This window comes from Bubalus bubalis, chromosome 11, assembly GCF_019923935.1.
Source record: "Bubalus bubalis isolate 160015118507 breed Murrah chromosome 11, NDDB_SH_1, whole genome shotgun sequence".
Taxonomy (NCBI): Eukaryota; Metazoa; Chordata; class Mammalia; order Artiodactyla; family Bovidae; genus Bubalus; species Bubalus bubalis.
Genome location: NC_059167.1, coordinates 67478808 through 67493793, shown reverse-complemented (window position 1 = coordinate 67493793; position 14986 = coordinate 67478808). Strand labels below are relative to the sequence as shown.

Sequence of the window (14986 nt, the reverse complement as noted above, 5' to 3'; positions counted from 1 at the left end):
TTTTAATCATTAGTCCGTGCAGCTGTACTTGGGGAGGACATATGGGAACCAGCACGTGGTAGGTAGTAGTACAGTTGTTTGGGAAAAGCTTTTGTAGGTGATTCTGCCTTTCCTTTCTTCCATTTTTTGAATCATCACCATAAAAAAAAGTGTTGTTTATATTTTATCTGTCTTTCATTTTTTTCATTTAGTATGTTGCTATAATTAAAACTATTGACCTGACCACTTTGTACTGTCTTACTTGACATGTAGTTCTTTTAAGAACACTTTTGAGGATTTTTTATGAAAACATCTTTATAAAAATGATGACCAGAGTTTCTTAGACATTAACTCTTCTCTTTTATCCTAAAAGAGATTAGAGAAAGGCAACTGGGGACTTCCTGGTGGTCCAGTGGTTAAGAATCTACCTTCCAATGCAGGGGACACAGTTTCAGTCCCTGGTTGGAGAACTGAGATCCCGCAGGCCATGGGGCAACAAAGCCCACACACACGACAACTACTGAGCCTGCACACCACAACTCGAGAGAAGCCCACACGTCTCAAAAAAAGACCACCTAACCCAACTAAGACCTGATGCAGCCAAAAATAAATAAATAAATAATTCTTTTAAAAAAAGGAAAAAAGGCAAGTGGTAAATATTTAGAATAGAATTTTAGGTGATAGAATTAGATATTGGATAAAAACTTTAAATAAAATATATAAAAAATTAAAAATAAGTAGTCAAGTAATTCTAAATAATAGACTATTTTCAACAATCATTGTAATACGATGAAATACCAACATTGGAAATTAATAAGTTTTCTGGCTAAAATATATCTCTATATTTCTGGCTAAAATATAATAAAATAATTATTAATATAGTTAAATGAATCTTGAAGACATAATTATCTTGATTTCTGCAGGTCATTTGACATATCTTGGCATCCTTATGTAAGTTGGTGACATTACCTTAGGGATAGTAGTTATGGGAATTTATAAGAAAGGGTAGCACACAAAGAATGCTAAACAGATTTGTTAGTATGGAGACTGTGGTTCCTGATGGTGTACCAATAGATTTTGTTGTTCATTCTATATATAATATTCTTATATGTGACTTATTAGAAGGTTGAACTAAATAAACCTCTAAAGTGACATTTAATCCCAGGTTTCTATGATTATATTTAGTTGAGGCTATTAAAAGTAGTAATTGGAATAATTTCTCTGTTCACTTGTGTTAACCCAGTGTTTATAGTGAAGAGTAATAATTATCATAGAGTAAAAAGCATAATCTAAACCAGTGCTCCTGAAAGAATGATCTGTGGACTGTTCAAGGTAAATACAAAAATTGAGAGTAAGCGTTTAGAAATTTTATTAACAATTTAATGTTGCGCATCTATGCACATCATTTTTCTTGTAACTTCTATTTTTATTGTCTTTTTAAAAAATATCAGTCAACAATGCAGTGGAAACTTTTAAACACACACGCCTAAAACTGTCCCCTTCACCACAGGTAATTGGAAAAGCACTGGTCTAGATAACCCTCAAGTTCAACATTTAAAAAAAAACAACTGCCCCCTTCACCACAGGTAATTGGAAAAGCACTGGTCTAGATAACCCTCAAATTCAACATTTAAAAAAAATAAAAACCCTCAAATTCAAATTATTAGTCCTAGAGTGATCAGCAGTAATCTAAACTTTATACCTGGGAAACAAGGTGCATATTAAATTATTTTGCTCTCTTTCTTAGTCAAAAGGAATAAAGATGGGTTCCTCAAACTACTCTTTTGCTTTGCAGAAAGTTTTCTCCAGTCATTTTTATAAAGGATAACTAAAATCTAGCTAAGGAAAAATTTGTTCTTAGAAAATATCCAGTATTTTTAGTTAAAAGTTTAAAATGGTTTTAATTTGGCTTTTTAAGAGTTACCAGAAAGATATGTTTAACTTTTGAATCGATTAATCTAACCATCTTATCCTTTTATTTATTTCTTAAGTGATCTTGTTCAGCACTCTAGAATAACCCAAACTGTATTCAGTGCCCCATGCTTCACCACAGCTATTCAGAAAACCATTACTGAAGTGCAGTCAATTTTAAACTTTATTTATGTAGTAATAGATATCAAGGACTTGCTCTTACAGTGATAAACATTGAGAATTATTACTTTGCTTGAAATATCATCACATGTGGGAAAACATCTCTAATTTGAATAAGCAGAAAAACTCCATTACTGAATTACTATGAAATTAAACTATAAGATACTAATGGATTTTGTTAATGATATAAATGGAACATTTCATTTTTTTCTACTAGACTGTGGGTAGGGACTGGAATGTAGTAGAGAGCAATGTTTTCTGCCTTTGTGGAACTTACTTTATTGAGAAAGACAGATGGTAAGCAATTAATTGTTAAGTGTAACAGAAGAGAAAGAGGGAAAGTGTTGAGATGTATGGTAAAACATACGAGGCAGACTAAACCAAGGCTATGCAATCAGGAACAGAAAGATTTGAATGAAAATACATGTAGTAAATGAACAGGAGAAAATATTATCCTCTGCAGTAGTAAAAGAACTCTTAATGAGAACACTGAAATGTTATTTTTATATGAAAGTAGAAACTTTTAAAAATAAATATTAGCTATGAAATTATATTTGGAAATAACTACTAACATTTTAAATTTGTATAACCGTCTTAGAAAGCAATTTACTTTTTAACATAGTTCCACTTATAGGAATTTATCTTAAGGGAATAATGTAAAATGTGAAAGGCAATATGCTTAAAGGTATTCATTACACAATTATTTACAATTGGGAAAAATTAGAAATGGTTTGTCCAAAAAATAAGGGAATAGTTAAATGATGAAAGATCTACTAGCTGGAACATTGTTCACCCGTTCAAAAATATTAATTAAGTAGCAGCATGGAAAAATGAATGATGCACAGTTAAATGGAATAAAAATATTTAATTATGATTAAAACTATAAAATGACAAAAATCTTTTTATCCTGTGGAAAAATGATATATGTTCCTTTTTTTCCTCAGGAGAAAAATAAAGACTGAAAAAATATATCAAACTTGTTAGTGGTGTGGGATTTTTACTGATCCCTTCCCTTTCCCTTTTTGCTGCTCAAATTATCTGTATTGTAGCTGGTCTTAATAAGGTCCCTTTTAAAATACAGATTTGACCATGTCATTTCTTAGCTCTCCTACCCCAACACATATAACATTGACTATCAGGTATATTTACAATTGATGAGCTTGACTTTCAAGCCTGGTCACACCTTTTTTCCTCAAACTTCTATCTAGCCTACACCTCCACAAATTTAGTCTTCAGTGTCTTTGCTTATGCTTTTTTCTCTGCCTAGAGTGCACTTCATTTCCCACTCTTTACCTTATATAAATCTATTTCTCCTTAAGGGCCACGCTCAAATGTCATGCATTCTTGAAAGCTTTCTTCCGCATTTCTTTTTCTTACAAATTAATTCCTTACTTTTGTTGGGTAAGGGATTAGTGTAAATGTGTTTTGGGTCCTCCCAATATATTCCTTGTAATCTTGTGTTATAATAATAGATAATATTTTTTTCAGTGCAGAAACTACATATTGTATCTCCAGTGACTGGCACATAACAGACAATATGTGAAGAAAAATTGGTTAACTGCTAATGCTTTTAATTTGTTACAGGGGCATTTATGCAATGAACCTTTGGATATGTACAGTTATCTACATAACCAAGGAATTGGCATTTCACTTGCTCAGTTTTATATCTCATGGGCTGAAGAATATGAAGCTAGAGAAAACTTTAAGAAAGCAGATCTGATATTTCAAGAAGGTATTGAACAGAAGGCTGAACCACTGGAAAGACTGCAGTCCCAGCACAGGTAAACTTCCTCTCTGCAGCTTTTTGTAACTCTTTAATAGATACAAAAAGTTGTTTTGCATCTGAATAAAGTGCTCTCTGTGGACTGGCAAGTTAATTTCATTACTATTTGGTTTTTTAAAAGACAATATTTCAATATTTTCTATTTAATATACAGTAAAATCTAGTCTTTGATGTACAGTTCTATGTTTTCACAAGTAAATAGAAACATGTAACCATTATCATCATTAAGATATAGTTGAATTATTTCATCACTCCATAGAATTCCCACATTCTATCCCTTTGTGGTCAACACCTACTCACAGTCCCAACCTCTGGCAACCACTGATCTATTCTCCAGCCCTATAGTTTAGACTTTTCCATAATGTCATGTCAGTGGAATCATATAGTATATAGTCTTTTGATTCGGGCTGCTTTCATTTAGCATAATGCATTTGAGTTGTAAGAGTTCTTTATTCTGAATACAAGTCTTTTGTCAGATGAATGATTTGTAAACCTTTCTCCCAGCTTAATTCTGGAAGTGACTTTTACAGTACAGAAGTTTTTAATTTTGAAGACGTTTAATTTATCAATTATTTCTTGTATGGGTTGTGCTTTTGGTATATCTAAGAATTTCATCTAGCTGAAGGTCACAAAGATTTTTCTCCTGTGTTTTTATCCTGAAGTGTTATAGTTTTATTTTTTGTTTTAAATTTGTGATCCATTTTGAGTTAATTTTTGTAGAAGGTATTAAGGTTCTTTTTTTTTACCTATGAGCCTTATTTATTCACGTGCCTTTTGTTGAAAAAGTTTTCTCCATTGAAGTACCTTTGCATTTTTGTCAAAAATCAGGTGATCATATTTGTGTAGGTTTATTTGTTACTCTGTTTTCTCTTTTGATCTTACTGTCTATCATTGGTATATATTACCCTTATCTAGATTGCTGAAGAGTTATAGTAAGTCTGGAAATCAGTTAATTGTTCTTTTTAACTCTTCTAGTTCATTTGACTTTCTGTATAAATTCTAGAATCACCTTTCTAGGATTTTGATTAGTATTATGCATGAACAAGATGTATTCCTCCATTTATTTAGATCTTTTATTTCTTTGAATAGGCTTTGGTAGTTTCTGTCTTTCAAGGACTTGGTCCACTTCATCTAAGTGATGAGTTAGTAGGCATAGAGGTGTTCATAGTATTCCTTTATTATCTTTTTAATGTCTATAGGTTAGGTAGTGACCTTCCTTCTTTGTTTTTTCATATTGATAATCCTGATATTGGTCCTCTGGTTTATCAATTTCTATTGATCTTTTTAGGAAATCAGATTTTGCTTCCATTGATTTTTTAATCTTAATTGATACTCTGCTCCTGATTTTATTAATTTCTGCTCTTTATTATTTCCTTCTTTGTGCTTACTTTGGGTTTAACTTACCCCTTTTCTAATTTAAGGTGACACTTAGAGCACTGTTTTCTAGAGCTTTTTTTCCTAATATAAAAGATTTCTGTCTAAGCACTGCTTTAGCTGTATCCCACAGATTTTGATAATAATACTATATTTTCATTTTCATTCAGTTAAAATATTTTCTAATTTTCCTTATGTCTTCCTTTTGATCCATGGGATATATAGAAGTGTATTTAGGAAATGTTTGGAGATTTTTCAGTTATCTCCCTGCTACTGATTTCTAGTTTAATTCCATTATGGTTAGAGAACATAACTTGTATGGTTTCAAGTCTTTCTAATTTATTAAGGTTCATTTTATGGCCCAGAATATGTGAATGTTTTGTGTACACCTGAAAAATGTGTTTTCTGCTGTTTTGGAATAAAATATTTTATAAATGTCACTCTTAGGTCAAGTAGATTGGTAGTCAGTTCTGGTCTTCTTTATCCTTGCTGACTTTCTGTTTACTTATTCTGTCAATTACTGAGTGAGGAATCTTGAAGTCTCTTTTATTGTGTTTTTTTTGTGTGTGTGGGATTTTCTTTTTCTTTTTTTTCCCACACAGCCTGTGGGATCTTTGTTCCCCTTCCAGGAACTGAACCTGGGCCTTCGAAAATGAGAGTTCAGAGTCCTAACCACTGGACCACCAGGGAATTCCCTCTTTTATTGTGAATTTATCTCTTCTTTGAGCTCCTATCAGCCTTGCTACATATATTTTGAAGTTCTATTAAGTAAATACACATTTAGAATTGATCCCTTTATCATCATATAATGTTCATCTTTATCCCTGATCATACTTTTTCTGAAGTCAGCTTGATCTGATATTAATATAGCCAGTCCAGCTTTCTTTAGTTTTCATGATACGTCTTTTCCTTTCTTTACTTTTTTTCCCAACAGTTTTAAAGGTATGCAACCATTGCCACAATCTAATTTTAAACATTTTTAACACCCCAAAATGAATTCCATACTTATTATTATTCCACAGAACTGGAAAAGGTCAGTTTTCATTCCAATCCCAAAGAAAGGCAATGCCAAAGAATGTTCAAACTACCACACAATTGCACTCTTCTCACATGCTAACAAAGTAATACGCAAATTTCTCCAAGCTAGGCAGTTGCGACCCACTCCAATACTCTTGCCTGGAAAATCCCATGGACGGAGAAGCCTGGTAGGCTGCAGTCCATGGGGTCGCTAAGAGTCGGGCATGACTGAGCGACTTCACTTTCACTTTTCACTTTCATGCACTGGAGAAGGAAATGGCAACCCACTCCAGTGTTCTTGCCTAGGGAATCCCAGGGACAGGGGTGCCTAGTGGGCTGCCGTCTACGGGGTCGCACAGAGTCGGACACGACTGAAGCGACTTAGCTGCAGCAGCAGCAGGCTTCAACAGTACGTGAACCAAGAACTTCCAGATGTTCAAGCTGGATTTAGAAAAGGCAGAGGAATCAGACATCAAATTGCCAACATCTGTTGGATCATAGAAAAAGCAAGAGAATTCCAGAAAAACATCTACTTATGCTTCACTGACTATGCTAAAGCCTTTGACTCTGTGGATCACAACAAACTGGAAAATTCTGAAAGAGATGGGAATACCAGACCACCTTACCTGCCTCCTGAGAAATCTGTATGCAGGTCAAGAAGCAACAGTTAGAACCAGACATGGAACAACAGACTGGTTCCAAATTGGGAAAGGAATACGTCAAGGCTGTATATTGTCACCGCGCTTATTTAACTTATATGCAGAGTACATCATGTGAAATGCCGGGCTGGATGAAGCACAAGCTGGAATCAAGATGGCCAGGAGAAATAGCAATAACCTGAAATATGCAAAAGACACCACCCTTATGGCAGAAAGTGAAGAAGAACTAAAGAGGCTTTTGATGAAAGTGAAAGAGGAGAGTGAAAAAGCTGGCTTAAAACTCAACATTCAGAAAACTAAGATCACGGCACCCAGTCCCATCACTTCATGGCAAATAGATGGAGAAACGATGGAAACAGTGACAGACTTTATTTTCTTGGGCTCCAGAATCACTACAGATGGTGACTGCAGCCATGAAATTAAATGACACTTGCCCTGAAGAAAAGCTGTGGCCAACCTAGACAGTATATTAAAAAGCAGAGACATTACTTTGCCAACAAAGATCCATATAGTCAAAGCTATGGTTTTCCCAGTAGTCATGTATGGATATGAGAGTTGGACTATAAAGAAAGCTGAGCACCGAAAAATTGATGCTTTTGAACTGTGGTATGGGAGAAGACTCTTGAGAGTCCCTTGGACTTCAAGGAGATCTAACCAGTCAATCCTAAAGGAAATCAGTCCTGAATATTAATTGGAAGAACTGATGCTGAAGCTCCAATACTCGGGCCACCTGATACACAGAAGTGACTCGTTGGAAAAGACCTGATGCTGGGAAAGATTGAAAGTAGAAGGGGATAACAGTGGATGAAATGGTTGGATGGCATCACCGACTTGATGGACATGAGTTTGAGCACGCTCCCGGAGTTGGTGATGGACAGGGAAGCCTGGCCTGGTGCAGTCCATGGGGTTCCAAAGAGTCAGCTACAACTGAGCAACTGAACTGAACTGAACTGATTAGCAGTGACTCTCCAGTCCCTCTCAATCCAGTTCCAGGCAACCATTAATCTGCTTTTTCTCTCTGGGTTTCCCTATTCTGGACATTGCACATAAATGGAATCCCACGTTATGTGGTCTTTTGTGACTGGCTTCTTTCACTTAATGTATTTTCAAGGTTCATTATAGATGAACATAGTTGTGGCATATATCAGTATTTCATTTTTATTGCTGAATAATATGTCATTCTATAGATATAGTGCATGACTCATCCATTCATCAGTTATTGAGCATTAGGTTGTTTTCATTTTTTTGGCAATTATGAAATAATGCTGCTACAAACATTCATATTACAGGATTTTGCATGGATTTCCTTTTATTAACAAAGGGGGTTCTTTTTATTGAAGGGTAGTTGATGTACAGTGCTGTAAAAGTTAAAGGTATACAATGTAGTAATCCACAATATTTAAAGGTTATACTCTGGGTGGTGCTAATGGTAAAGCACCCACCTGCCATTGCAGTAGGCATAAGAAATGTGGATTTGATCCCTAGATCAGGAAGACCCTGCATGGCAACCTCTAAAGTATTCTTGCCTGGAGAATCCAATTGGCAGAGGAGCCTGGCTGGCCACAATCCATAGAGTCACAGAGTTGGGCACGACTGAAGTGACTTAGTGTGTGCACACACTCCATCTGTAGTTATTATAAAATATTGACTATATTCCCTGTGTTGTACAATATGTCATCGTAGCTTAGTTTGTACCTAATTGTTTGTATGTTCCTATCCCCTACCCCTATTTTGCCTCTCCCCACTAGTACTGACTAATTTGTTCTCTATATCTGTAAGTTTCTTTTTTGTTTATTCACTAATTTGTTGTATTTCTTAGATTGCACATTTAAGTGATATTATGCAGTATTTGTCTCTTTATCTGACTTATTTTGAGTCCCTGGTGGCTCAGAGGTTAAAGCATCTGCCTAGAATGTGGGAGACCCAGGTTCGATCCCTGGGTTGGGAAGATCCCCTGGAGAAGGAAAATGGCAAGCCACTCCAGTACTCTTGCCTGGAGAATCCCATGGAGGGAGGAGCCTGGTAGGCTACAGTCCATGGGGTCGCAAAGAGTCGGACACGACTCACTTCTTCTGACTTATTTCACTTAACATAATCCCCTCCAAGTCCATCCATGTTGTTGCAAATGGCAAAATTTCATTCTTTTCTGTGACTGAATAGTATTCTACTATATATGTATACCACATCTTGTTTTTCCATTCATCTGTTGGTGACAATTAGATTGCTTCCATATCTTGGCAGTTGTAAATAATGCTGCTCTGAACACTGGGGTGCATGTGTCTTTTCATATTAGTGTTTTTGTTTTTTTTTCAGATATATACCCAGGAATGGAATTGCTGGGTCATATGGTAGTTCTGTTTAGTTTTTTGAGAAACCTCCATGCTCTTTTCCACACTGGCTGTAGCAGTTTACATTCCCACTAACACTGTACAAGGATTCTCCACATCCTCGACAACGTTTGTGATTTGTGTTCTTTCTGATGATGGTCATTCTGACAGGTGTAAGGTGATACCTCGTTGTGGTTTTGACTTGCATTTCCCTGAAGATTACTGATGTCAAGCATCTTTTCATGTGCCTTTTAGCTATCTGCCTTTCCTCTTTGGAAGAAGTCTGTTAAGGTCTTCTCTCCATTTTTAAATCAGGTTTCTCTTTTCCCTTTTAACTTGACAGTGTCTTTTTATTAAAAGTGGTTCTTATACACAGCAAAGAGTTGGATGTTGTGTTTTTCTCAACTCTCACAATATTTTTTATGTGGTTTACTTAGAACATTTTGATGGAATTACCAACTTTGTGGGATTTAGATATGTTATTTTAATATTTGTTTTCAGTTTCTCTGTGTTTTGTTCCTTTGTTGCCCCTTTACTGTCTTCTTTTGGATTGTTTTTTTTTTTTAGTGTTTCACTTTATTGACTGTTATTTTTTTAGTGGTTCCTCAAGGGTATATAATACATATACCTAACCTTTCACAGTCTACTTAGAGTTAATATTTTACCACTTCAAGTAAAATAATAGAAGCTTTATAGCCATATAGGTTCTATATCTTCCCTACTTTCTTGATATACTGGTGTTAAGTATTACATTTACATACATTGAAAATCTCATCAGACAATGTTATAATTTTTGCTTTCAAAAGCCATATGTATTTTAAAGAACTTAGGAGAAAAATAGTCTGTTATATTTACCATTTTTGTTCTCCTTATTCCTGAAGTTCCAGGTTTTCCTCTGATATCATTTCCTGTCAGACAAAAGAGGTTTTTTTCCTAGTCATTCATTTAGAGTGAATCTTTTCCAATAAATTCTCTTAGTTTTTCTTCATCTGAGAATGTCTCCCCCACCGCCCCCAACCCCAGCCTTACAGCATGCAGAATCTTGATTTCCTAACCAGGGATCAAACCCGTGCCTCCTGTTTTGGAAGCGTGGAATTTTAACAACTGGACCCCCAGGGAATCCCCTGAGAGTGTCTTTATTCATCTTTATTTCTGAAAGATATTTTCATTGGATGTAGAATTTTGGTCCAGCAATTCTTTTAGCATGTTTCTGTCTTCTAGATTCTCTGATATCTGATGGGACATCTATAGTCATTTGAACAGTTCTTCCCCCTTTTTGTAATGAGTTGATTTTCTCTGGCTAAGTTTTTTTTTTCTTTAACATTGCTTTTCAGCAGTTTGATCATGATGTATCTAGGTATGATTGCCTTTATTTAATCCATTTGGGGTTTACTTGGCTTTTTGAATTTGTAAAGACATGCCTTTCACAAAATTTGAAAAGTTTTCAGCCATTATTTTTAAAATACTTTTCTATACCTTTTTTTCTGGAACTTCAGTTCCACATATATTAGACTCTCTGATACTGTCCCACAGGTCCATGAAGCTCTATTCATTTAAAACAAAATTTTAACTTAATTCTTTCTATTCTTTAGGGTGGGCAATTTTTATTGATTTGTCTTCAGGTTCATTTACTCTTTTTTTTCAGTCTTTTCCATGCTGATATTGAGTATATCCAGTAAATTGTTTACTTCAGATATTGTGTTTTTCAGGTCTAAAATTTCCATTTGATTCTCTTTCATAGTTTCTGTGTGTCATTTGAGAATTTCTGTCTTTCCATTCATTTAAAATATTTTTACCTTTATATTATGGAGTATCATTGCGTTAGCTGCTTTAAAATCTGTCTGAAAAATAAATAAATAAAAATAAAAAAATAAAATCTGTCTGAAAACTCAACACCTGGGTCATTTGATGTTTTTATTTATTTTTTTATTAATTAGTTTATTTTAATTGGAGGATAATTACTTTACAATATTGTGATTTTTTTAATGTTATTCTTTAGACTATATATAAAATTTCTACATAAATACCAATCATGGTTGTGCTGTTATTTTTATATTTATGTTTTTGGTCACTGTGCTGTAATGTGCTTAGTCACTCAGTTGTGTCCAACTCTTTGCGACCCCACAGACTGTAGCCCTCCAGACTCCTCTGTCCTTGGGGATTCTCCAGGCAAGAATACTGAGGTGGGTTTTTATGCCCTTCTCCAGGGGATCTTCCCAACCCAGGAATCGAACCCAGTTCTCCCACATTGCAGGCAGATTCTTTACTGTCTGAGCCACCAGGAAGCTGTCATTTGATATTTGTATTTCTGTTTTTCCTTTGAGAATTGGTCACATTTTCCTAGTTCTTTATATGTCAGGTGATTTTGGATTATATACTAGACATTTATACTGGTATTATTAGACTCTAGGTCCTGTTAATGTTGATGCTTTTGTCTTATTAGGTAACCAGCCTTCAGATATAATTTCTTTTTCAACTTATGTGAGTGGTGGTTCTAATGTCAGTTCAATTTTCAGAGACCTTTAGGTCTATCCCATTTGTCTGTTACTCCAGGGTTAGTCTAGTGCTTGGACAGTGGTTTATATTATAATTCAGTTCTCAAAGCCTTTTCTGTGCTGCTTTGGGTCTGCTTTGTGTATGCATAGCTCAAGGGTGGTCCAGGGCTTGTGCCAATTCATGTATAGAATCAGGAGATTCTCTTCTTCAGCTCATCCCCTCCAATATTTCTCCCATACTCATTGGCCCTCACAGTCCACTTTTTCCTTTCCTCTGGAAAAAAAGATGAGGTTTCTTTAGGAGTTTTAGCTTCCTGCACTGCTAATGTAACAATTCAAAACCAAATGGAAAAGAGAAGGGGGAAAAAAAAAACAGGAAACAGCCTTGAGTGGGTTGTTTCTTTGACTCCTCTCCACAGTCTACTTGCTTTTGTTTACTTTTTAGAGACCTCGGTTGCTTTTTTTGTATTTTGTCTGGAGTTTTTAATTCTTTTTTTTTTTTTTAAGTTTTTTTTTAGAGTTTTTAATTCTAATCGGTGAGAAAGAGAGAAGCTAATATGGGTTTATTGCATCTTGGCCAGCATTTGCAGTTTATTCAATTTCTTTACCCTTTTGATAATACTTAATACTTTGGCAACTGCACAGAAGTTTAGTCTTCAAACTTCTACCAGTTTTACTAAAAAGTAAAATGTCATGTTTAATGCAACTTCATTCATTTGATTCAGGGAAAATGTTGGGGTAGGGAATCCGATGGGGATTCTATGTAGCAAGAGAGACAATAAAATAGATGTGTCAAGATGTTAACAATTAGTTAATCTAGGTAAAGAATATATGGGTGCTCACTCTTTCAACTATTTTGTGAGTTTAAAAAGTCATAATAAAAAGTTGATGGGAAACTCTGATCTTAATATATTCTATAATCTTAATCTAAGACACTGATCTAATCCCGAGGTCAACCTGCTGGTGCTCTTCAGAGTATTTTTGATTGGTCAAATTTGGACATACAAATTTGGACCTTCTCTGATTTCAAGGTGGCTTTCTTTGTTTCTGAGAGAATAAACACTTTCTTTTGGCTATTTTTATATATTTCTTCCCTTACATCCCACTCTTCCCCTGTTTAGCAAATTAGGAAATTGAATCTGGACAGTAGTGTTCATCTCACCAACTGTTAATGGTCCCTTCTCTTACTTTAGACAATTCCAAGCTCGAGTGTCTCGGCAAACTCTGTTGGCACTTGAGAAAGAAGAGGAGGAGGAAGTTGTGGGATCTTCTGTACCACAGCGAAGCACACTGGCTGAACTAAAAAGCAAAGGGAAAAAGACAGCAAGAGCTCCAATCAGCCGTGTAGGGGGTGCTCTCAAGGGTAAGTTTGTTAAGTGTTATTATGGGAAGCTTTTAGTTTCGGGTGGTAGGCAAATTATGTAAGGAAATCATGTATAAATATATATATGAACATTGTCCTACTGTTTCGACTACTAGGAAGCAAAAAAGAAGTCTAAGGAGAAGCTGAGATCACAGTGTACAGTAACACTAAAACATGTCAGCATTTTGTGTCTTTAATTAAGAAACACCTATTCTGGGACTCTTATAGTGCAAAGAAAGAGGGAAAGACAGAGGGAAGGAAAAGAAAAAAGAATAAGTTAATCTAATATTTATCTAGAGTAATAAGCAACTAGAGTTTCTGAGTTTCAGTTATTAGTTGAAAGATATGCAGTAATATAGCAAGTATTATCAAAGTAAAGCTTACATGTACCAAATTCACAAAGAATGTATTAATTTGATCTTCAGTTTTGGAGGGTCAGAAATTGGGCTCTCTTTGTATACTTAAAGATGATCAGCAATAGCTGTTTTTTAAATCTGCTCTTTTTTTAGGTAAATTTTAGGTTCCCAGCAAAATTGACCAGAAGGTACAGAGAGCAGTAAGCTTTTATTAACCACATTTATAGCAGTTAGACACATAGACCAGATATTTAGATCTCTTATCCCTATCCTGATATCAACTTTGTAATACTCAGAATGTTCCTTGGAGATCTGAGAATTAGAGTACAGAGAATATAGTCCTAAAAAATATTTTATCCAGATCATGATGAAGCTTGACTCTAATAAGCAGCCCCACTAAAGAGAATACCAATAATAAGTGAGCTAACTTGGTTTTTTTTTTAGATTCAGTACATTTCAGCTGAGATAAAAGTTTTACCAGAAAAATGAATATTAAGATTTCAGTTAATCCTGATAAAATTAAACAATGTTAGAATGATAACTGAAGGAAGATACAGAATTTATTTTTTGGATATATATATGTAAAAGATTACAGGTGAGGGAAAAGAGGGAGGGTATAAGTAACAAATGCAGAATAGACTTAAAAATTAATTATTTGATGCATTAAGGTTTTTAAAAATTATTATTTAAAAAAATCTCTGATTCTATGGTAGTAGAAGTAATCTTGATTTGGGAAGGGTTCAGGTATACCTTATTGGGCATCTAAATTGGTGAAGATTTTTAAATTTAGATTTTGAGAGTTTAATATTTTTCTCTTAGCTCCAAGCCAGATCAGAGGTCTCCAAAATCCAGTTCCTCAACAGATGCAAAGTAATACTAGAATTATTGTTTTTGATGAAAATGCTGATGAGGATTCTAGAGCAGAGCCATCTAAGCCTACAGTCCAGCCATGGATAGCACCTCCTGTGTCCAGGGGCAAAGAAAATGAGCTGCAAGCCGGCCCTTGGAACACAGGCAGGCCTTTGGAATACAGGGTAAGGACTCTAAGATCCAGTTTATTTGCTAACATAACAAAGGCTTCAGAGTTCAGATATAGGAGTATTTTTAGCATCTCTTTTAATTCCTCTTGAATAATTAGGCATGGTCTGCATATGGTGCATCAGAATGTAAAACCATGGTAATTTTAGTTTTCTTCTTCATCGCCAGCCTCGAGGCAATACAGCGTCTATGACAGCTGTACCCTCTATGCTTCCAAGTTTTACTCCATATGTGGAAGAGACTGCACAACAGCCAGTTATGTGAGTTTGATTTCCAGATATTTTGTGGTGGAAATTACTAAGTTTGGCAGGGGCACCTATCTAATTCCTAAAGCCTTTTCTTCTTTATGGAAATGAAAGTAAACGAAAGTTTTATTTCCTTTATGTCTTTTTTTTTTTTTTAAGTGTGTTAGGGCTAAAAGACCACTTGTTATTCTTATTAAGGAATAAACTCAATAGGTTTATATTTAAATTGGTGTAGTCAAAGATGGTCACTGCTATTTAA

At 34.9% G+C, this 14986-nt stretch overlaps 1 protein-coding gene and 1 non-coding gene across 2 annotated transcripts in view; both read left to right on the top strand.

Moving 5' to 3' along the window:
* Positions 1-14986, top strand: part of BUB1B (BUB1 mitotic checkpoint serine/threonine kinase B) — a 55384-nt gene that overhangs the window by 9175 nt on the left and 31223 nt on the right. The window contains exons 5-8 of the mRNA XM_006073030.4: positions 3655-3851; positions 12919-13088; positions 14264-14478; positions 14651-14742. Of these exons, the coding sequence (XP_006073092.2) occupies positions 3655-3851; positions 12919-13088; positions 14264-14478; positions 14651-14742 (674 nt within the window). The remainder of the gene's footprint in view (positions 1-3654; positions 3852-12918; positions 13089-14263; positions 14479-14650; positions 14743-14986) is intronic.
* On the top strand, positions 8780-8851 carry TRNAS-AGA. Its single transcript has one exon. It is a non-coding gene; the product is annotated as a tRNA-Ser (tRNA).